Source organism: Haliotis cracherodii, unplaced genomic scaffold, assembly GCF_022045235.1.
Source record: "Haliotis cracherodii isolate W230 unplaced genomic scaffold, xgHalCrac1.p SCAF_1, whole genome shotgun sequence".
Lineage (NCBI taxonomy): Eukaryota > Metazoa > Mollusca > Gastropoda > Lepetellida > Haliotidae > Haliotis > Haliotis cracherodii.
The window spans coordinates 43,179,764-43,204,376 of record NW_027266264.1 but is presented as its reverse complement, the minus strand read 5'-3'; the positions used below and the strand labels follow the sequence as shown (position 1 = coordinate 43,204,376).

The 24,613-nt window shown below is 37.3% G+C and overlaps 1 protein-coding gene across 1 annotated transcript in view; it reads left to right on the top strand.

The window, feature by feature from the left end:
- The window catches only part of LOC139478127 (ras-specific guanine nucleotide-releasing factor 2-like), a 969,963-nt gene that overhangs the window by 218,610 nt on the left and 726,740 nt on the right, over positions 1-24,613 (top strand). Inside the window, exon 12 of the mRNA XM_071260456.1 lies at positions 12,604-12,682. Coding sequence (XP_071116557.1) covers positions 12,604-12,682 — 79 coding nt within the window. The remainder of the gene's footprint in view (positions 1-12,603; positions 12,683-24,613) is intronic.

The following is a 24,613-nucleotide window of genomic DNA, read 5'->3' as shown; positions in this document are numbered from 1 at the left end:
GAATTTGTACAGTAATGAAATAAAGACGTGTGTTGTTTGTAGCAGCAACTTGCATGTACATTTTGGTAAAGTTCGATGATTACAAATTCGGTCACATATCAATGAATTTGAAATTTCCCTTGAACCATTTCATCAAAAAATAATTTAGTACATGTATCTCTTTTTCATTAGTATTAAATTAAGATATTGCTTATTGTTGTTGCATTATGAATGTGCATCATAAGATTGTGGCAGTGATCAAATGATTGCATCAAGTTTGACCCCCACACACAGATAGGTGTTACACATGGAATTTGGAAGTACAATATGTACATGTTCTTACAATTTGTACATTTGGTCCCTGACCATATGCAATACATTTGAGGTCTTCTACATTATTTTCGCAGTTTTGTGTATGCATGCAAAAATTAATTACATATGAATGTTTAAGGACAGGTAGCCAGTTACCTGTTTATCAAGGTTCTATATAAAAAATGAAATAAAATTATGTTTTTACCTTTTTCATAATGTTAGTGTAGTTATTTTTGTTCAACATTAACATTGGACATTGTATTTCTTTCATATATAGCAAGCATACAGGTGTGGTACATATGGAAATGGTATGAATGCAAATATTATTGTACACACACAGTTTTATTTTATATGTATGCACAGGAACACGATGCAAAGGCATATGATGCTTGAATCAACATTAGTAAGTGACGTTGTGCTATATACGTCAGTGGATGGCATTCTCAGATTTCCCCTTTTCAGACAATAAAAGACAATTTGAGGGCAGTTCTTTAAATGTCATAATTTCAATTGTATCCTAGTTGCCTTTTTTAGTGGTGAAATTGTGGAAAAGTAGAAAACAATGTTGTAAATATTACCATATGCATTTTTTTCAATTTGTTGAATGAAGGCCAGCTAGAAAGCAATAATTTACAATCAATCAATTAATGCAGTTATCATTATTGGAATTGCTTTTTACCAGGTAAACTTGAAAACAGCACCTTTTAGGGCACTGTTTTGTAATTGCCTTTTTGTAGTTAAAAACCCATAATACAACAAAAATAAAAGAACTAGAAAACATTGTATAATGTTATAGTATTTCAGTTGTTTTCTGGGGTTTTTTTTGTCAAAAGAAACAATTAGAAAAGAAGATATATCTTGGAGATAGCATCATGGAATGACAATAAGAAACCAAATGGAATTATTCAAAATGTAATTACCTTTTTTATATTTGTTATGATTGGTATTGTTTTATTTAAATGGAATTAAATTTGGCATGTGTGTAGTTAGTGGTTGGGAACAACTTCTGTTTTGATAAAAACCTGTTTTTTTCGATCTCAGATTTTAAATAAATGCAGTTACAATATACAAAATATATAAATATTCAAACAACTCAATTAGTACTAATTGGGCCTTGGCACAAATACAGCGTATCAAAGGTTTTTATGTCTTTTTACACGTAAAAGTGTGTAAAAATATGAACAAAACAGACTACTGTGAAACTGAGCATAACCAGGTGTTAGTAGTTCACGGTGAATGTCCATGACCTATGACACCTTGACGACAGGTGAAAACAGGTGCTTGAAACCCATGGGCATGTGATTTGTCAGTGGTTAGTGATTTGTGAGTGGCATTGTGGGATAGTGAATCATCGTCAAAATATCAGAACGTAAAGGTAACATATTCCCTTCTCAAACAACAACTTACATGTCATTATTATTATGTACATAAACATAGCTGTTATTTTTATTGTTGTTTTGATAACTTTTTTCCAAGGCTAAGTTGCATAATGCTTATAGCCTGTTTCTGCCATGTCAATTTGGACTTAGTTTTATTTTTGAATGTTGAAAGTGCCTACAAATTACCTCCTGTAAAGTACATTTTGTATTTAGCACTGAGATAAAACTAGCAAATCCAGGCTAGTACTTATCCAGTTGTTTTGTTATTTCGTATTTACATCTACGTAATGCTTTGTGTTGATTATTAAATCCAGCAAAACAGTTTTTTTTTCATTTCCATGAGTACTTTAGTACTGGTGCTCGAAACATATGTTCTGTTGTTTTGGATAATATTTAAATTCTTGGCAAAAGCACGAGTTGCTTAAGCCTCAAGTAGCTCATGGATGGCCAGATGGGGGCAGACCTACTTCTCCCTTGATGTGAGTGCTGTTGGTTTTCTGTTCGGTGGGAGGCAATGGTAACTTGTCATCCATCATAGTATTGGTAAGCTGTATCATTCACATGATGAATAACCTTGTTGGCACATGAAGGCCAAGGCAGAGTGTTGGAAGTAAGTGCTGAGATGGTGTGTCGAATCAGCCTCAATGCTGACGACGTGAAGCAAAGCACATTGATGACTCTGAGTCCATAGTCCCAACATATGTTTAAAAAATACTACACAATTTTCAAGCCAGTGTAGCACAACGTATATGTAGTTGTCTTTAGTTGATTACCTTACAAACTTGAGGACTGAATATTTACACAAATATGTGTGCTCAAATAACTGAAAAGGTTTTTATTCCAAACGACTGGTGAGCTGACAGTGAGGAGGAATATCAAAGGAGCTATGATGTAATAGATTTTAACATGTATGAAGGAATCATGTCATTTATGGATTGTAGACTGCATTAACTTGTTCTGCCCATGCATGAACTGCTTCATTTTGAAGGGGACAGTAGGAATTAGGTTTGTGAAGCCAGTAGCTTGCTTTTGAGCCACTCCAAAAACCAGTCCCCTTTTCTGCTTAACACACTCTCCATGCCTACCCTCTTCTTGCCCTGGTAGGATGCCGCAGGAGTTTCAGGCTCGTGTTAATCCTTTAAAAACAACATCTCTCTACACTTGTAACAGGATAGATGATGATCCAAAGGAATCTGGTTGGTGCCACAATCCGGACATCATAATAGCGAATCCATTTCCCAACATATTCACAAAACAATCTACTTAAAGGATCACTGATCAAAGCAGTTCCCCAGGACTGGTCCCTGGTTGTTGTTTTTTCCCCCCTGTGACTACCCAGATGTTGTAGCAGAAATCTAGACTAGTTCGCGACCTGTACTGTGCCATTCATTATGTTGTCACTTTTATTGATATTATAAGGTCACATTGATCAACAAAATGAAATACAGTTTTGGAAATAATAAGGAAATGTTGGTATCTTTGTGGGTAGCATCGGTAATGGTGAAGAAGTTTTGATAAGTTGCTTGCTTGGTACACTATTTTGACTTCTAACACAAAGTAAATATTTCACCTGAGCAGTGCTGATGTTATTGTGTGCATTTTTACAGTCAAAATGTGTAAAATTTTCACTTAGGAAGTTTATTAAACGCCTAAATATTCAGTTATTTTACAAATTGACTGAAAAATATGTCCACCTGTATTAATATGATAACAAATTCCAAACATTTTTATCCCCCGCCCAACGAAGTTGGCAGGGGATATAGAAACAGGCTCCGTCCGTCCGTCCGTCCGTCACATTTCGTTTCCGGACCATAACTCATAAACCGTTCAATATTTTTTCATCAAACTTTGCAGGTCTGTCAGGTACATGCTGAACTGGTGCCTTTTGCTATTGAGAAATTTTAGAAATATTTATTTTTTACGTTTCCATGGCAATAAGGTGGACTTAGGTTCTGTGAGGGTAGGGTTCGTTTCTGGAGCATAACACATAAACCATTCAATATTTTTTCATCAAACTTTGCAGGTCTGTCAGGTACATGCTGAACTGGTGCCTTTTGCTATTGAGAAATTTTAGAAATATTTATTTTTTACGTTTCCATGGCAACAAGACGGACTTAGGTTCTGTGAGGGTAGGGTTTGTTTCCGGAGCATAACTCATAAACCGTTCAATATTATTTCATCAAACTTTGCAGGTCTGTCAGGTACATGCTGAACTGGTGCCTTTTGATATTTAGAAATTTTAGAAATATTTATTTTTTACGTTTCCATGGCAACAAGATGGACTTAAGTAGTATAGGTAATAAGGGTTCTGGCTCACTTCCACTGGAGCCGGATTTATATACCTATACCACCACTACAGGGGGAATTTTTTATGCCAAAATGATTATGCGATTCAACGATAGTCATGAGATTAAGTGAAATTGACTCTAGCTCGCCACCACAGGTCGCATTTTTTATGTAAAAACGACGATTAAACTAAATTCTAATGAAAATATTCTCTATTATTTTTACTAATACGTATACCATTATTTCTAACGAAGTGATATTCAACATTTTTACTAAGTTCTTCATTCATTTTACTAGGAGACCATACTATATATTCTTCTTGATAATTGGAAAGAAACAATTGATGACCGTATTTGGTTGGTTTTACATCACAAATAAAATATATACCTTGTGGTAATTCTCTCCATTTGATAATTTTGTCCCTGAGCATAAATGTTTCAATAGCTTTTTCCAGTTCTTCCTTTGTTGGTTTGTAATTCTCCATTATTATATACTTATGTAAGCATTCATCTAAATGAATTTATGATTTTTTATGTGGTGTGATCTAATGATAGTAAGCAATCTATTTTTAATCTCAAACCAGTTCTTTGGCTTTGACGCGCTTGTTGTCTCCCCTGTACTATGAACTTTTTTTTCTCGTCTTCGCTAATACCACTGGTCTTACGAGATTTTGATCGAATCTCCTGCTTCATTATATTGTATTTGGTGAGTTCTGACAACACTAAGCGAAACTCCTCCTCGGATATCTTACAATCAGCCATTGCTGTCAAAATTTGATCCTCAATGATGTTCAACTTTGCTTCGGCGAGTATTCGAATAGTATCGTGTTTTAATGCTTTCTTTTGCAACCTACGAGAAATGAATCTTATCGTTATTCCTGCCAGTCCTGAGACTCTGGCGGCTATTTCCATGCCAAGTATGATAGGCGCTGCGATTATAGTTGATAATAAACCAACACCGGCTACACCGAGTCCCATGCCAGCTGTTACAAGCGCAGTGTCAACTCCGTCGAGAGCATTCACAGCTCTGCGATACTTTTTATACAATCCAAGTCTCAACTCCCTCTACTTCTCTATTCGATGTTTTATGTTGCTTATTTGATGTAATCAAAATCCATCAACAGTATCCATCTTTTCAGATGCTTCAACCAGCACCGGATATAAACCCATGGTGTATATTATTATATCATATAATAGTCTATAATTGGTAATATAATTGAGAGTATACATCAACCTTATTAAATGTATATTATACGACATAAATATCTTAGTAAGAGTAATGCTGTCACCTTTAATAATTTGGACCCCCTCAAGGGTTGCAACTGGTGATACTCCCGCATAAATATTACTGCAACGTTGACGCTCGTGTTTCTTGAGCCATTTAATTGATAGACCTGGTAATATTTCGAAGGCAACTACCGATGCATCTCCAAACAAGACTTCAATAATAATTGTAGAAAGAGCCGGCAAGTTCTGTTTTATATTATTGAATTCAGTAACCAAATTTAAACTAACATTTTTTACTGCCGGACGACTATATAACATATGACCTGGGTTTTCTGGCAGGGGAGAGACTAACACACTTTTTCATTTTGATGGGATATAAGCCCCGAGTACCATCCCACTATTTATTATCTTAGTTAAATTATGTGCCTTACCCATCATCACATAAGGTGGGTTAATGACGATATTCAGTAGCCACTCGATTTTTGCTTCGACTATTTCTTTCCGCTTGTATACATCATCTTGTAAGTGTAAAGCCTATAACTTTCCATCGATACCTGGTTTACCGAATCCTTCTGTGTCTCCGAGATCGGAAAGCGCTATTGTATTACATTGTCTGAGCGTTCCAGGGCCTGATGAATCAACCATTATTTATAATATGGAGTGTTACACTCAAGTATCCTATATGTACAGGTTGGTGTTTTATATCTAATACAGAAATTTTGAGGTCTGAAATAATACCACGCTTTAATTTTTTATATTGTAATGATGAGAAAGATTCTGTTCTATCACTATTATATTTTTCATCTTTGACTGGAATAGCTCTCAGCAGATTTGAAGGACTTTCGAGTTGAATATTATCCGTCGTACTGATCTGATATAGGGAACTAAATAGGGCAATTTAAAGCTCTGCACACTAACGTCGAACCCATTCGACAGAGGTGTCCATCCCTGTGCATCTGATGTCGAACCCATTCGACAGGCGAATAGCATAACAACACCCCAAAATACAAGCTCCTTCCCAGCGCGTGACACCTTCGTTACACTCTCGGTATAGAGAGCTCCGGGAACGTACTATCGCTGTGAGGAGCTTGCCCAAAATAAAACTCGCTATATCTATTTACCAAGAAGGCTTTGCGTAACATTTAAATTACGTATGACATGCATAAATGCTCAGCTTGCTCAATATCAAAACGTTCAGTCATTTATTTACCTCAAAAAGAAAATATCGCGAGTTAAAAAAGTTTCGGCCAAACTTCTCGGCACACATCTACCAGGAACGGCCATTGTTGACTTTTGGCACTTCACGTTGAGCGGCATGCAGTCCGATATTTTCTTTATAATTTCATCATTTTTCCTATTCGATCATAATTTTTTGTTTGCTGACGAAAGGAAAACACTCATGTCCCTTTATTTCTAAAAATTAGCAACTTTCGGTGTAATTAATTGTAAACAAAAACAGTCTGAATCGTAACATCATCGATTGGATGGAACTTGTACGATCATGGCAACGGCGGTAAACAAACAACTCCACATGCATAGTTATCCCGTTAGACTATTACAATCATTTTGTTACATCTAACTTAATTTTCTAGAATTATTGACACGCATGTATAAATCTTTGTAAAAAGAATTTCATTTTTAAAGAGTTTGCAAATGATTTTGTTTGATAAACTTTCCGACACATTGCCAAGCAGACAAACGTCAGTGATACGTTTGGGCGTGGCCTAACTCGCGATTTGTTGAGTCGAACAAAGTCAACAAACACTGCGAAAAATGACAAATATTGGATGATACGCAAAATGTGAACTGATATACATTCTAGGTAAACCATTCAATAGCAAAATAATGCATTTAATGTGAAATAATCAAAATACTTGCAATTTTAGCTATCATTTCTGAAACCGGAAGCACGTACCGCATGTGACACATGGAAGCAAAATATGCAAAAGTTGGTAAGCTATCATTAAGAAATTCCGAAATAGATTCAAATTCAAAAGAAAATACATAATTTACTATTTTTCGTCAACTATTTACTATTTATTGATCTGGAGAGCAGTCTTCACTCTTATTTGTTTCATATTTCTTCGTGATTGTCGCTATAAAATGTGTAAGTCTAAATCCGAAACCGTATTGGATTTCACGCTCGATGATTTTAATTTTCAAATATTTTCTATAAACGAGCGCAACGGAGAGCGATCCAACGTATTGATATGCCATAATAATAACATAATATTGTTATTGGTCTAACATTACAAAAAGAACAATTTAAATATTAAAGATGTTGTTGAAAACTTTCTGAGAACCTCCCGTCCTCTGAACCGATAACATTTTGGTACACAACGAGGTAGTGTAAATATATATAGATTCTAGGCTCCTATTTATATATGTGTGTGATTTTGTACCCAAAACAAATTAAATTATACCCAAAATACTTTGTGAATTTGTACCTAAGAAAATAAGACAATAGAGCTATAATTATATTTATGTTTTAACGTAGATGAACAGAACACATAATAAAATATTTCATCAAGTTCCAAATATGATTATGACTGTGATCCTTGAAATTGATTGTTTAGTTTTGAGAGAAAATTGACGTCTTGTCACTGAAGGAGAGGCCAGTTAAGTTGGTTAAACCTAAGTTAGAATGAATTGTTTTGATAGGAAAGTGATATTATGTTAAGTTTAAGACACCAAATTAATGTATATCTTTGAAATAATTCTAGGTAGATCTACAAAATCACATACCCATTTGGGTAACAAATTACTAGAAATTTTGGGTACAAAAGTCACCACTGTACATTTCAACTGATTTTCGTGAATCAATGGGATAAAAATTTTTTGTCTGAATGATTCCTTTTCTCAATTTTTAAGACAAGAATTTGTTTTACATAACAAAACAGGCAGATCTACACGGATCACTTATAGTCCTAAAAATGTGAAAAATATGGACACCTCAGAAATGAGGGCTTATAAGGTTATAATTCTACCTAACTAGTCACATGGTTTGACTTAGATCTAGGTCTATCTAAGAAAAGTCCTTATGAAAATCTTTTTTTAATTTTTTTATGACACTTACATTTCTGGCACTTAGACAAAGAGTATTCAAGGAAAGACAGATATGTTTTTGAATGAAAATATGACTTTCCTTTATAATTCTTTTTTTCGTGATGACAGGGGAACTTTTATACACACCAGCTGAGGAAGTTGTGATACTGTGATTGCATACAAAGAAAAAACAGTTTGGAAGCAGTACCTGTATGTATAAAATAGACCACATAAGGTGAACAAAAGTAATGGGTTGGCTGACTGGAAAAAATACATCTGGCAAGGGTAAACATGTACAGAGGCATGTTTCTTTTCATTCCAACCAGAAGACTGAGATAGCATTTTCTAAGAAACCTATGGCAAACTAACCAGCTTATGTGCCACCATGGTTCTTGTGATTAAACAAACAAAAATGTCATGTACTGTAACAAGTACTGTTACTGTAATTAAATTAAATTAATTCCTATTAAATTATATTTCAGAATTGTTTTATTTGGAAACAAACCACATAATGCACAAGATTAGTGTCCATATGAGTTTAGTATGTATATGTTAAGGATCTGATTTATTCATTATTGATGGAATACTAAAATTAAAATGATGACATCAGAGAGTTACTTATTCACATAGTTGATTTTCAGAGTGCAAGACAATAATTGTTGAATAAATATGTTTAAACTAAAGATAATAATTGAAGTTTGATCAGTTACACTGTGCTGATGCAAAGACTAATATTTACTGTCCCCACACACCATCATTGTGGGAAAAATAACTATTAAATATAACTTAAAATTTTAAAACCTGTAAACAGCTGTAAATAATTAAACAATTACAAATCTATCATCAATGCGCAATCATGGTGGTCTTCCTATTTTTGGAATAAATTTAGAAATCCTTCGTGAAACTGTTCTAAAATCATGCTAGAATCTATGAATGTATTCCCGAAAGGAAAACTATCCTAAATGTAATGTGGAACTAACACAGAAAATATGTACGTAGAATTCTATTGCTTATATATACCCTATCATATTCAGCAACGCGGGGATGTTATTTTGAAACACGTTTTGTCAAGCCCATTTTCGCGCACCTGGCGCAGGGTGATCTTGCTGATCGACGATATCCATAGACGTATTACGTGGGATACACTTGTTGTAGTGAAACTTATCAGCATGTACATCGCAGAAATATGAATCATGTCCCATTTATATTCACAACATTGAATGGTGATTCTTAAATATCAACAGAAGTTCAAATAAAAGATACCGAGAAACTTGCATGTGGCATGTTGATTTATCGTCGACCGTTTCCGGGTCACGGGAGCATGCAAGGTCAAACGGATTAACTAATACGCGAATTATATCGTCAAAGTCACATGTTTATGTCATGTTAGTGGTGATTACTGATACTGTGTATCGACTTATATTTTTGCTGTATGTGATAGGCGAACTATTTCAAAATTTACTGTAATTGTTTTGTTTCGAAAGCTTATCAGCAGACTACCCCTGTCTGTGACATCACATCCGGTGACCTTTGCACTTACTGAAATAGTGCTGTCAGAATTCACGATCTTTATTTTCATTTTTCTCTCGTCATATTTATTGGAATATGACGAATAAAACATTCTTCTATTGAGAAGATCGTCAACTTTCGCCAAGTTATATTTATAAAGGCAATGTAATCTTTGTTGATATTAAAATAACAATAAGTTATGCGGAGGTCGGGCGAAGCGCGCCATGTTTGATTTTAGGACGGCTGCTAGCATCATGACACTGGTTGTTTATTTTTGTATATCGTAAATATTCAACCAAAACGCTTGAAATTAGGATTAGTGAATATTTATAAGTCATTAATTGTTTCCTGCAAATTTTATAACATGACACGTCAGATTAAACCGAATATTCGTATTTCTGCAACCGACATGATGACCTCGAAAATTAAGTTATTTTTCTGTTAGATAATAAATTCACTGAAATGGTTCATAATTTACCATCGCGCTGATATATGCCGATTATAAAACCCGAATTTTTACTCAAGTAAAATCAAGATATCGGAGATATGATTATTGAAATCAATTTGCAAAAATGTTACGATATTAGAGGGTTCCTAGCATGAAATGCAAACCACCTTCAATAACGCAATTCAGGTAAGTTCAAGAAAATTTACAAATTTTGTGTTCGCTTTGATCTTAACCTTGGTATGATTGAAAACACCAGGATATTTTTATATAGAATTGTGTAGTTTTCTATCAGGAATAAATGTGCAAAATATTTCTTCAATTGGCCCCTGTTTAATGAGGCACTGACTGTTTGAAATCACCCACCCTCTTTAGAGCGCCTTATGCTAAAATTAATCCAGCAGGCAGGGGTAAGAAGTGTGAAAATAATTCAGCAGGCTAAAGGTTAACTCCATGCACTGTTGTGTTGAATTGTATTACTATTATTCCTTCTACTTGGCTAAAAAATCCAAGTGTAGCTGATATGTTCGGGAAAAACCTTACATACTTTTCTCCAGCACTAAAAATCAGCATCCCATTTGACTTATTTTGTGTGAGACTAGCTCCAAAAGGCTTAAAAATTTCATCATTGAGTGAGCATACGCTGTAATACCCATTAGGTATAATAATGGGAGTGCTTCCTCTACTGTCAATATCAATTAGTTGTATCTTATTATTATTTCTCGCAGCACTTATATTGGTCCACCGCGGGTAATATGTTATATCGCAGATAGCGACTTCAAGTTGACCAGCCGAGTTATTGATAGTATGACGCAGTTGAATGGACTGACCATTTGTTATTCCTGGGAGTGTAACATACATATTAGATATACAATGATACTATATCATAACTTAAATATGAAATCAACTTATATTACTTATCAGTCGATTTTAGTAAGTGCCTCTGGTGCTAAGTTTTTCGTTAAATTTCCTGATATCTTACAGGGTCATGGCAACTAGCGATAAAATGGTGCATGATTGGTTCCACAATCCAATGCAATTTTGGCAGAATCAGTTAAACTTTGCCATATGGTGTGCCACAACAGGACGTGGTGTATCTCTTTATGCCGCTGGCTTTGAACTATTTCTAGTGGCCAATCAGCAAGTTGGAATTTTTTTAGAAAATGCTATGATATGTTTGCTTCCAGACTTGTAAATATTTATTGAAAATCATTCAAATATAACTCATATTGTCAACAGTCTTTACAACTTCCGGTTACTCGTATACATATTCTGGCAAACATGCCGCCTTCTGCAGAAAATATATGACTTAATTGTTGTTAATTAAACAAAAGGGTGAACCTGGAGCAAGAGTCATTGTATAATGTACTGTCACTTCTAATTGAATGAAAAGTCCATATTGATAAGATTTAATTTGATATGGTTGGATACCCGGTTTTTGATACAGTACACACTACACACTGCAGACAGAAATAAGACAGCGAAATTAACGAAAGCACTGGAATGCAATTGAATATCAAATACAGTTTCCACTGTGTGCAGACAAAATATCTCTGAAAATTTGCAAAATCTTATCACACACAAAACAATCTCATTGCTTTTGGACCAGGAGGGATTTTCTCTCATAGGTACAAAATTTCCAGGATAATCCTTTCTTTAAAGTAAATAGATGAAGGTAACAGACCTGTTTTGAAGTCCCACTAGTTATGACATTACTTTCCCCAAGCAGGAGTGAAATCAATGCAACCAGCAGTGGTTTAACTTCCTCATTTATGTAACCAGTGGAAAAGGTATTACTGGTTTTAAATTGTACTGGATTGGGCATGTGGATCCCCCAAAAGAAATGATTTGTTGTCATTACAGTTAAAATGTCTTCAATGCCTTCCTTGTATGATGTTGTAGTATGCATACATGTTCACCAAACCAAAGATAAAGAATGGCATGACACAGGAAATGCATGATGGTATGTAATAGTTTCGGATAACTTCAAGAAATGGACTCTTTTCTTGTTACTATCGGTATCTAGCATCACTATCAATAAGAAAAGAAAGAGTTCTTAATGTATGGTTACATGAATATACTAGAATCGGAGCTATCAGGAATATATGACTGAGTAGTCATTATTTTTTTTGTCAGCATATGCAACTTAATATGCCACAAAAGGTTCTATAAAAGATTGATAAAAAGACCCTTTGTATCCAATTATTTGCTGTAATATGCTTTGCATAAAATATTTAGTTTTTCACATCCTTGTTCACTCTTGACATGCTGTATCACTGAATAAAGGTGAGCTTCTGTACCTGTGGTACTCTGATTAACTTTGAAATTACAAACCAGCGTGTAGTTCTTTCGAATTATATATGTTAGATTGTGAGATAATGGGAGCCAAATGTTTATATTTTTGTCTAATCTATGATCACAGATCTGTGGCAAGATTCCACTGACAGACTGCACATTGGTTGAAGACCCTAGTTCAGATGTTTTCTTCTTTGATGAGGAAAGTGAGTACCATGCCTTCTCCATCATTGGCTTTTTGTGCACTCTACTAGTTCTTTTAATTCATGTTTCATGGTTTCATTGACCACCTCTGTTGTCAAGTGGATAGAGCACCTCCCTGGAGAGTGGAAGGTTGGTGGTTTGATCCCCAAACCACATCAAACCAAAAGATGTTTTAAGATGGTATTTTTTGTTACCCTGGCACTTAGTGTTTAATTGGGGTTTCATGTTAATCTGACATGATATCTCAGAGAGCTAGTATGTAAATTCTAGATATTTGTTTGTGCAGTGATAACATATATTTTCCTAGCTTCACAACGTCCCCTGGCATGTCCTGCCATAAATATATGCTCAATATCCACTTACGTATACATATCACTTATTCTCCATAGTAATTTCCAGCTCACTTCCAACTCCCCTCACTTTACTCTGTATCATGTTACATTTAAGCTATCCCAAAATACACCATTTTATCCTCTGCTCATGCCCAGAACTACGGACATGACGTCACAATGTTTTCTTATATTAACCCAAACAGTCTCGATATCGTTTACCTATTTCTGTCATTGTTTATAGCAGCTGCAGCGATAATCCTTGACAATTCCACGCAATCCATTGTTATCAGACACCATCCGTCAGCTACGCATGCTTGCATGTGGCTTTGACACCTCATGGCTGATAAACGATCCAACAAAGGCCGGATCACAAGATCAAGTTCAGCAACCCCGTTAGAGTTAACAACAATGGTTTGACCTCTCAACCCGATCAAGATGGCAGCCGGCCTGTACGGAACCGTGTCAACCGAAGTGAACCTTATCGCAACAACTGCTGATTTACAGGGGTTATTGGTCAGACAAGGAGTTCATGTACCGGCATCATGGAACAGACGATTTTTGCTGCAGTTGCTTAATGAGAACCTACGCCATAGGTCTCTGGGGGACAGTACGATAACGACATCTGCCAACCATTCTGACCCACTTACGGCAGCAGAGTCTATGCGCATGCAGATAACAGTGGACAACGTAAACAGTCCATCCTTGCATCCTGACATGTTGATGAACATGCATGATCATGAGATCATCCATTCCCCACCCCCCATCCCTAGTGTCTCACTGCAACGTGAGATTGCTGAACTCGAGTTAATGGTGTATGGACGCTGTCAACAAACCACAAGGCATTCACAAGTCAACCAGACAGAAAGTTGCAACTTTACAGGAATTAATCCTATCACCAATCCCCCAGGATGGATGTGCCCACGGATTCCCTGCCACATATCAACACAGTGGCACCAGCAGTTAAGAAGAAGATTCAAGAGGGTAAATACTGCAACTTAGCATTGTTACTTCTACCTACCCAAGATGCTGTAGAAGCCAGGGTGTTGGAATTTGATGGGAATGTGTACCAACTAAAAGATGACCTCAGGACTAACACATCACTCACTTTGGGAGAATTTATTCAGGCCTTCGGAATATCTAAGGACGTGTACTGTGAGCATAACGATGCTAAGAAGAAACAACTTGATGGCCATGAGCAAACTGTCATTGAATTGTCTACTATTTATGGTGGTACAACACATTATGACTATCATAAACTATTCGCATCAATAGTGGCATCGTATATGGGATATGCGTAACCAACGCCTGTACAGTTTGTGTTCTTCAGGACTGCGCTCTCGAGCATGAGCTGTGTGTCACAGTATCACTCATAGAACAAAACTCTGTCCCAACATTGTCGAGAATTTCTATCGGAAACCACCCATAAAGTAGAAACGGATTATCATATACGACAGGAAAGCAGGTGGCTGCATGGACTTCAGGGGCAGACCACGAGTTAAGAAGTATGGGAAAGAAGAGTACAACAATTTCAATGACTTGGGGTGTTCACGCAATCCATGCCCCTTCCTCCACATGTGTTTGGCTTGTAATTCCGAGAAACATGGCCACAAGAATTGCAAGCCTGAGAACAAGAAGAAGAATCGGGAATGACTGTCTGATAATGTGCAGCATGGTATGCATCATTTCCCCCTATCAATTAGACCTTACGCCTGTCAATGTTGAAGCGCTTAAACATGAACTGCTACTACATCCTGACCAGTCATTTGCAACCTACCTGATGCAAGGTTTAAAGCACGGTTTCAATCCAATGATCGAATCTATCCCGCAGGAGACGGTTGAGTGCCGAAATAATCTCAGTGCTAGGAAGGAACCTTTATCCGTGTCCGAGGCTGTTCAGAAGGAAGTTGATCAGGGGTACGTTATCAGAGCTTTTGATGTATCACCTTACCCCATCTATAAGGTCAGCCCTCTTGGTCTTGCCGAGGGCAAGTATTTGAAAAAAAGCGCCTGATATTGGACTTGTCAGCCCCTCATGACAATGTAGACATATCTCATAATAATGGACTCATAGATAAGGAGTCATGTTCATTATCCTATGTGACAGTAGATCTGCCATTTCAGTGATCTTACAACTTGGTAGGGGTACCCAGATGTGCAAAACAGACATTACTGACGCATTTAAGCAAATCCCACTGAACCCAGACTATTGGCCCTATTTCGGTTTCTGCTGGGATGAACAGTATTATTTTTACACCAGACTGGCATTCAGATGTAGATCAAGACCCAAGATTTTTGACACCTTGTCGCAAGCCTTATGCTGGATACTGGAGCACAACTACGGGATCCAACATGTACTACACCTGCTCGACGACTTCCTGACTCTTGACCCACAGGGATACGATGCTAATCAAACTCTGCAGACCATCCTGAAGGTGTTCCACAAATTAAATATTCCACTAGCAGCTCATAAGACCCAAGGACCTGTTACTGTCGTTGAATATTTGGGCATCATATTAGATTCTGACACAATGACTGCACGTCTTCCAGAGAAAAAAGTGACTAGAATTGCTGAGATATTATTAACATTCTCCAAACAAAGAAAGGGTACCAAGAGAGAACTGTTGTGGCTATTGGGACATTTGAATTACACCTGTCGTGTTATTTTGCCTTGGAGGTCATTTGTGTCATACCTCATCCACAACAGTGACTAAGTTGCACCATCACGTCAGCTTATCAAAGGAATGTCGGACCGATCTCACCATGTGGAACAAGTTCCTCAGAAGCTGGAATGGCATTTCTATTTTCCATTTTTTTTCAAGGTGCTTGCTTTGCTGAGAAGCATCTTCCCGAGGCAAGAGAGTTATATGACTTTAAAAGTCCAGTTTCCACCCTTGCCGAACTAGGCTGGAATTACTGGGCTCAATCGTAGCGCCACCAGTGGCTATTACCAGTTATGCCACTTCTAAGCCTCTCCTACGGACCATTCTGATTACACCCCTCATATCACTTGCGTTCGCTTCACACAAAATGCTGGGACCCAGTCAGGGCGATCTGATCGATGATCAAGATCTATATTGTGATAAAATGGGTCTTATATCACGAAATGCATCAAATCACGTGAGCACCTTAACTAAAAGCATGAAAAGATTTGCAAAATATCTGCTGACGAGTTGGCGCTGCACATTTTTTGCAAATCCTGCAATCAACCAAAATCTGCATGACAGTTTACAAACCGGATTTCGATTTCGGTGTGCGATTTTGATTGGACTATGCATAGACTCGTTAGTCCAGCCAAAATGTAACTCCATAATCCAAGCCTGGTTCAGCAAGGGTGGAAACTGGACTTTTATAGTCAGTTAACTCTCTTGCCTCCGGAAGATGCTGAGAAGTGGCCTTAGACTGTGATTGACTTTTTAGCCACTGGCACATCTATGGCATTCATGGAACTTTATCCCATAGTGTTGTCTACTCTCCTGTGGGGTCATCTTTGGTCTAGAAAGCGAGTTATGTTCAATTGTGACAACCAGGCTACAGTGTTAATTATTAAGAAGGGCAGGTCCAAGTGCACCAACATCATGTCTCTCATGCGCACACTTACATGGACAGCAGCAGTTCACAATTTTGTCGTCTTGGCTAAACATGTACCGGGTGTTCATTATGACATAGAAGATTCCCTTTCTCGGTTGTAGTTCAAGAGATTTCAAGCCTTGGTTCCACAAGCAGACGTATCACCACACCAGTGCCCACCCAGCTCTCAGGTCATGTGGACTTAAACTACTACCTCAATCACCTGTGGTCAGCAGCCATCAGCCAAGGTACCAGGTCTGCCTCCAATACTGGCTTCAACTGCTACATGAACTTCCTCCTGAAGTTTGGTCTTTTCTGCACCCTATCAAGATCAATATTGCCCCCAGTTAACGAGAGCTATCTTCAGTATTTCGTTGCTCATTGTTTTGGTGTGCTGCAACTGCAACATGATACAGTCAGAACATATCTAGCAGGCATACGTTTCAGTTACCTGCAAGCTGGAGTGACAACTCTGTTCGATGAGGCCAGTTCTGGAGCCTTAAACAGACTACAAGCCTTGATGAGGGGATACAAGAAACTGCAGACAACTTCTTCCAGTGAACCCTTCCTATCACCTATTCTTTACTAAGTAAGATCGTGTACCAACTCTGTGCAGGTATCTTCGGACCTTATGATGACTTTGTGATGGAATGCATGTGTGTAACAGCCTTCTTCGGCTTATTCGATGTGGAGAATTCACCTGCTCTACTAAGTTCGATCACCGAGTTCATATTAGTATGAGCGACATTGAATTTGATTGTTATAAGAGAAAATGTGTCCTAATGCTGGAAGCGCTTAAGACCGATCCCTTCTGGAAAGGAGTACCCATTTCCCTGTTTGGCAACAGTACTGGTATTTGTCCATATACTTGCTTGAAGAGACTTCATCACATTCGCGCACAGTGGCAAGCCAAGCCTTCAGATCCATTGTTTGCCAAATGCAACCTTGCACCCATCAGCAGAGCTTCTTTCCTGTACTGGCTGAGCATAGCCTTAGCTAGTACAGGTCTTGATTCCAAAGAGTACTCCGGACATTCTTTCAGAATTGGTGCAGCTACTACGGCTGCCAGTGCGCGCGTTGAAGACCACCTCGTCAAGACGATGGACCGTTGGAGTTCAGATTGTTTTACTCGATATATACAGACTCCAGAAGCCACTCTGAGAGATCTTTGTGTAGAATGTAGACTTGTCGTTACTACGGACTCTTGTGTTACTGTGTTACATTATGCAATCTGTTGATAGCCTACTGTCCCTTAAAGTAAAGGAGTCAGCGTTCAGCGTTCCACTAATTTTTAAGGACTATGTGTAACGCCTTTATCTTTGTGTACCATGGTGACTTTCTTGTGTTTATACTTTGACTGTAGTCTATTCTATGCTGGACATTATGTTTATAACTCTGTGATGATCAGGTGCGGGCTTTGGCCTATATCCCTCGTGCAGTGTTTACAAGACTGTGTATGTTGAGACCTTTCATCACACCTTGGACTGTGTTAGACTTACCCTGGTGTGTTTAGAAGCATTTGGTCAAATTTTCTCTCAGTCATCAGCGTATAACTGTGGATTACATTCTTTGGACTCCCTCAATTCTCCTTTTATTTGTGTTTGAACATGTATTCTTCCAACTTATTTTTGTCCATTCCATGTGTAGATTTTAATCTTCTCTAATTCCATCCTTTGGGGTCTCTCGGTTGCACACAACCTCATATAGCTTTCATAAGTCATTCCATGCCCTGCATACTGTATAGGAATGGCTTGTGGCCCCCAAAGTACCTTTTGTCCAAATTTACAGTCCAGGGCCTGCACGGTCTCAGGACTTGTTCATTCCCCGTAGGGTAACTAGCATTCATTCAATCAGATCGGCACGACCCTTACCTTTTCATTCATACCCGCAGAGTATGTCTCTTTATGTAGCAGCAACCGAGTAGCCCCTAATATATTGCCAATGTTATTGATAAATATTTTCATGAATCCTATTGTTTTGTTGTTACTGCACAAAACTATAAAACTGGCATTAGTCTGGACAAGTACATGTAGCCACACACTCATGGGCATGCATGTCTCTATGTAAGTGCAATACTCTCTCACCTCATGTCTCCTCACGGTTCAATATTTTCTTCATTGTAAAATACTGTTTTGGGAGTATGAATTCACTGGCTCTATGTTGTCAGTCAGAACATGCAATATGACCTGTTGATCACCTGTAATATTTGGCTTACCATATTTTCTTGATGTAGCCAGGTCCACTTTATAGTCACAACACAAATCAATTGAATTTAATGTCTGTTTATTAGTAGAATTACGTATAAGAATTTGTGAATTACAGGGTTAGATAAGGGCGGCAGTTCACTAGCCTGCCTCTGACAAGAAAACCTGAAAGCACAAAAAAACAATTAGATAATGCCTTAGCATCAGATAACTAACAAATATATTCTGACATTCTAGTGTAGGTAAGCTAAATAGTATTAATGACAACACAATTCAAAGTACCAGCTACATATTCATGATAATATCAGTAAACATTACATACTGGTTAAAATAGCCTGTGAAATATTGAAATAGAGCATAACGCCTTAACCTATAAGACATCTAATCTAGTACAGCTAGGCTATATAACACAAATAACAAAGACAATTCATCCCTCTCACAGTACCAGAAAGATAATGGCAACCAATATTACATATTAGTTTAATGGCTTGCACAATATTGATACAGAGCATAACGCCATTTAGGCCTATAACTTCCATAAAATACCCGACAATACTACCATGACTAGAGATTTACTGACTTAAGGATGCTATCTGATAATATACATCAACATTCAGTCACAAAAATTAAATGCAATCTTGCTACAGACAGTTAGCTCTAATCATGCCAGCTTAACATCAGGCATGAGGTGTCATCTACTCGATATACATAGCTGTGTGCCTCATTTACCGGCAACACAGCAGTACACTGGTCAGTCTTATGTCTTACATGGTGCAGTTAACTTGTGCTGATATCTACTTATACCAATAACAACACAGAAACAGTATCTTACAGTGTTTGCCATTATCAATCAACTCGTAAACATACAAATACCGCTAACGTAAGGTGGGAAAATTGACCTTGCGGTACCCAAAAGTCTAACTTTATGATAAACACTAAACTATCCCGTAACAATGTAAAATATCTATGTACATGGTCCCAACACATCATTATTTAGCAGAGGAATAAATATAGTGATTATTGAAATGCTTACTTGGAATATCTTGAGGCAGAAGGTAAATCAAGCGGCGTGCTTGGTGATGGGTGTTTTATCAAACTCGGCCAGGCAATAACAACCAAAATGTGAATCTTAGTTTGTGCGGAAACGGAATAAGGAAAATATTATTAAAACTTAGATTCCACTTGCTCACATTGAGTATAGTATGCACCTGAGTATAGTATGCACCCGAGTATAATGCGCATCCCCCTCTAGCGGATTTAGTATTTTGGAAGAAAGAATATTTGAATATTATGTGCAGAAAAAATTACACTGTACCCCTTCAGCGAATTCCGGTAAACGAACGGGTGATGAGAAACTTGGTCAGTACAAATTTGAAATTTAAGATAAAAGATCACCAGACATGTTGATTTACCATTAAAATTGTATTTTTTGTTCTGCTAGGCCTTGTTTTACATCCAGGGATTAAGATTACCTTGTGTATTTTCTCGTAAACTAAGCCGGAAACAGCAATCAGCTGTACACACATTTTCTTGGAATCTACTGGTGATTCGGTCAAGACACACCCAGTGACATAACTCTATAGGCAGGCCTCAAAGTTTTTACCAAATCGCCATATGGCTACAAGTATTTTTTTCCAGGTAGCCAGTGGTAAAATCAAGACGTCAAGCCAACATTGTAGGTAGCCAAATTATTTTTCACCAAATAACTATTAATATGTACAAGTCATTGCACTTGTCTTCGAATTGTATATTAGTGGAAACTGTGCTAGACTTTTGTTTCTTGTGACTCAAAGAATGATGCAATTTATGTTCCTAGATTAGCATTGTCAACTGAAATAAAGTACTAGCAACATTAATGTGTATGTATTTCGTTTAGGAGGAATTATTTGCGAGAATAATTATTAACAGACATGTTTTTCCCGATCAGCTGTCGTTTATTTTTGTGTCTACAGACGTGTAGCAACAGAATTTAGTCACCACAAGATATTTTTCAAGGTAGTCATTTGGCTACCTCTGAATTTTAGACAGTAGACAAACTGACATTGAGGTCGCATTTGCGACCGTTTTAGTTGCAACTTTGGGGCCTGACAGGATTTTAATGCAAGAATCGGCAAAATTTGTATCTGAAGCTATTTTTTTATCAGGAATAATATATTCCAATATCTTGTTATTTTAGTTGCAGCTTTTACACACGGTCTCTTCACACACGATTTCGCCGAAATTGATTAAAACAATATTAAAAGGAATTTTGAATAAAATTAATGAAATAAGTTATAAACATAAGTCCAGATATAGATAGAACACTTTTAATAGCCAGACTGTGTAATAACATGATTAATTTGCATACTTCAGTATGGATTTGTTGACATGGTATTTCCGGTGTTACATGCCCTACATGCCCACGGTAATGTCTTTCCGTTGGGGGAAAAAAACCATCAAAAACTCATTATTGCGTGTATAATGCGCACCCCCTTCTACACAGCTGTCATTTTTGGAAAAAAAGTGTGTGATATACTCAAGAAAATATGGTATGTAATGAATTTTTATCATTGTCCATCCACCAAACTGTCTATCCATTCATCTTGCACTGTCTGCTTGCACTGAATCTCTTCTTAATATCAGTATTATTTTCACAGAGCTTGCTCTACATGTACAAAACAATAGTTTTTATTTTAGAAATGTCAAAATGGCTACTGCATAAACCTAATGCAAAATAAAAACTGTTTTCAAATATTCAGAGAATTATGTAGGAGCATTACATACTGTACAGTACTTTGAAGAAGGGTCATATGAAATATCACATTTTGTCCAGCATTAACTCGACATACAGTACAGTGACTTCTTACTCGCATGCATGCCTAAGGGACAATGATTAGCTGATATTGAAGGTCAAGGTTATTGCTTATATCCACCAAAACTTAAGTTTGTTTGATAGGATATTCACCTCGCTCTAATGGCATGTATGAGGCAAGATTTCCAGTTGAAATTTCTGTCAAAGTCAGGCCCTTCTGTCTATTTGAATGAAAAGAATCATTAATGGAATTTATGTAAGCAATATTGTGTGTATAGCTACCAAGTGCAATGGAATAGTTTCAAATGCAATATAAATGGAATAACTAATATCGTCTTAACAGCGGTTTTCATTGGAATCACCACACACCCGCTTTTGGAACCAACAGCACCGGCAACCAAAAACATTCGGTCATATCTGTTAAATTTCACATTTCGCCGAACTATAACATTTACTGTCACGATAGTGTGCAGAACATGGCTGACGGTAGAGGAGAAGAGAAACGGGAAGGGTTTTAATCAATGCTTGCTTCCAGAGAATGTAATTCTAATTCAGAAGTTGATGCACATTGAACGTACATTATGATTCCCCTTCAATACTATCATTCATAGTATTATTCATTTTCAGCAAAAATGTATTTTGTATGCAGTTTCAATGTATTTTGATGGATGTCATATGGAAAGCTTATCAGTCATGGCTGTAGATAAATTATTTCACCCATAATTTCATTCACTGTTTTCGTCTAGCTAGATCTAGTATTTGCCCATTATTTGCTGATATAACAGGGCTGATAAAACTTCTATCAGTCAGTGTCAACAGTAAGGAATTTGTCTGTGGCTAATTTGTACTTAATTGATAATATCAATTTATATGTATTTTGTTAACATGTACCATTACCAGATCCCAATGTGTGTGTTTTGGCTACCACACAATTGCCAAGATTGCTGTGATCTAGTAGGTGGATAGGTGAAATGTCAGACATCTTCAGCATGTTCGGGGACCAAACCTGACTACTATCCATTTATTTGCCATAACTCATACAAGAATAAACGTCTCCCACTTCAGATAACAAATTCTGATGCATATGAATACTGGTTGCTCAATGCCATGGACTTTGTGCTTTATAGTCAAAATTTCAAGTCAGACCAACCCAAGGAAAATTCTTCGCTTGTCGCTTATTTGTTTATTGATGCCATTTCTCGCTCACTGTCTTTCCATGATAGGTGTTGTCAACTAACTGTGATCGGCTTTGGACAGAAACACCAAAGTTATTCCGCTGCATTTGACTGAGCTGCCCATTGTGGCTGTGTACTTATTCCACTAACAAAATCTGACAGTGTTTCTTTTCGTTCGCATAATAAATGCATTTGGTTCCAATACAGAAGCCTTGCTACCAATACGCCTTCATTTTAAACCCATTCAACACTTATTCTCATAAATTGGGGGGCCTGAAAGACAAGCTAGGGAAGCTTCTGTCAAAGGTCAGGGTAACCAGGCATGTCAAATTTTGTCCTCATCATGGATTCAGTTTATTAATGAGCTTATTTTGAATGATTCATTATTATATAGAAAACCTGTTTATTGCCTTATTGGTGAAAGATGCTTTATGTTTGTGTGGTTGATGGCTGTCACTTGAAAAATATTGACAAGGTCAAGTCATGACAAGACGCGTGTGAGAGTGTTCTGACTAAAATTTTAAAAATCATCACAGAAAAAGAGGCCCAAACAGTTATTGCACAATTGAGACATCTGAAGCTAGTGTCAAGTGCCTGGAAAGACAATGGGGGTGAGTTTAGAACAGTGACGGGTGAGAATTGGCTTATTCTTTGGGAGTCGACCAGGGAAAGTAGCCATAGTAGATGGAAGCCATTATCGTCGGCCTGTCCCAGTCGGACTTTTTATCAGACTGACATTCTTGTGCTGCCTCTTGATCGTGATTAGCGGGTCAGTAGAGCAAAATCCTGGTTCCGATTTGAGATCGTCTGACCAAGCGCCGAAGAAAAGTTCTACACAAAGTAAATTAACTTATTGTCAAGAAAAGGGAGGTAACCCGACAGAGCCTAGTCTAACTGACATTATGAGCGCTCTTCAGCGAATGGAGACAAAATTCGAGAAGTTGCTTCAAAACATCCGGTCAGATGTCAATAAAGCTACGAAGCAAATCAACGAGTGTGTAAAAGACTTTGAAGCTGTGCGCGAAGAAAATCGTGTGATCAAGGAAAAGGTTAGCAGACTTGAAGATTCATTTAAAAGAAATAATGTAATCATCATGGGAATCCAGGAAAGCAAGAAAGAACTGTGGACAGAGACAGAAGATAAAGTAAGAAACTTTCTAGAACATGATCTTGGAATCGAGAATGCCTTGAACGATGATGTATTCCCAGTCGAAAGTACGCGTAGGTAGGGGAAAAAGAACAGTAATGGTAAGCCAAGGCCAATATGTGTTCAGTTTATGAGGTTTAAACACAAACACCATGCCCTTGGACAGTTTCGGAAGAAAAAGCGTGAAGGTGAACAAACTGTTTTCTTGAAAGAGGATTTCAGCGATATGGTAAGGGACAAGCGCAAAAAACTTTATCCATATCTTCAGAAAGCCCGTTACCACCTCGGCGAATCAGAAAAGATGTTTATGAGGTATGATACCATCGTGGTGGCTGGCAGAATATACCCATTCGACATGGAAACAGGAATACGTGCCAAGGATAGGAAACCCTTACCCCAGTGGATTGAGGAATAGGGGTGCGGCCAAGGCCAGAGTACATGTGAATTAGATTTTGAAGATCTGAATGTTTTCTCATGGAATGTTAGCGGGCTAAAGAAGTTTGTAAATAGTGATATTGTGAATATGTTTATGAAATTTGACATTATTGGGTTGTATGAAACTTTTAATAGATCAGAAACTGAATTCTCAGACTTATTACCTGGATATTCTCACTATGGAGCTACAAGGAAGTACTCAGGTTCAGGGCATGTAGCTGGGGGAATATGTGTATGTTCGGAAAAACATTGCCCGTTTGTTTCAGAGAATATGCTCAAATT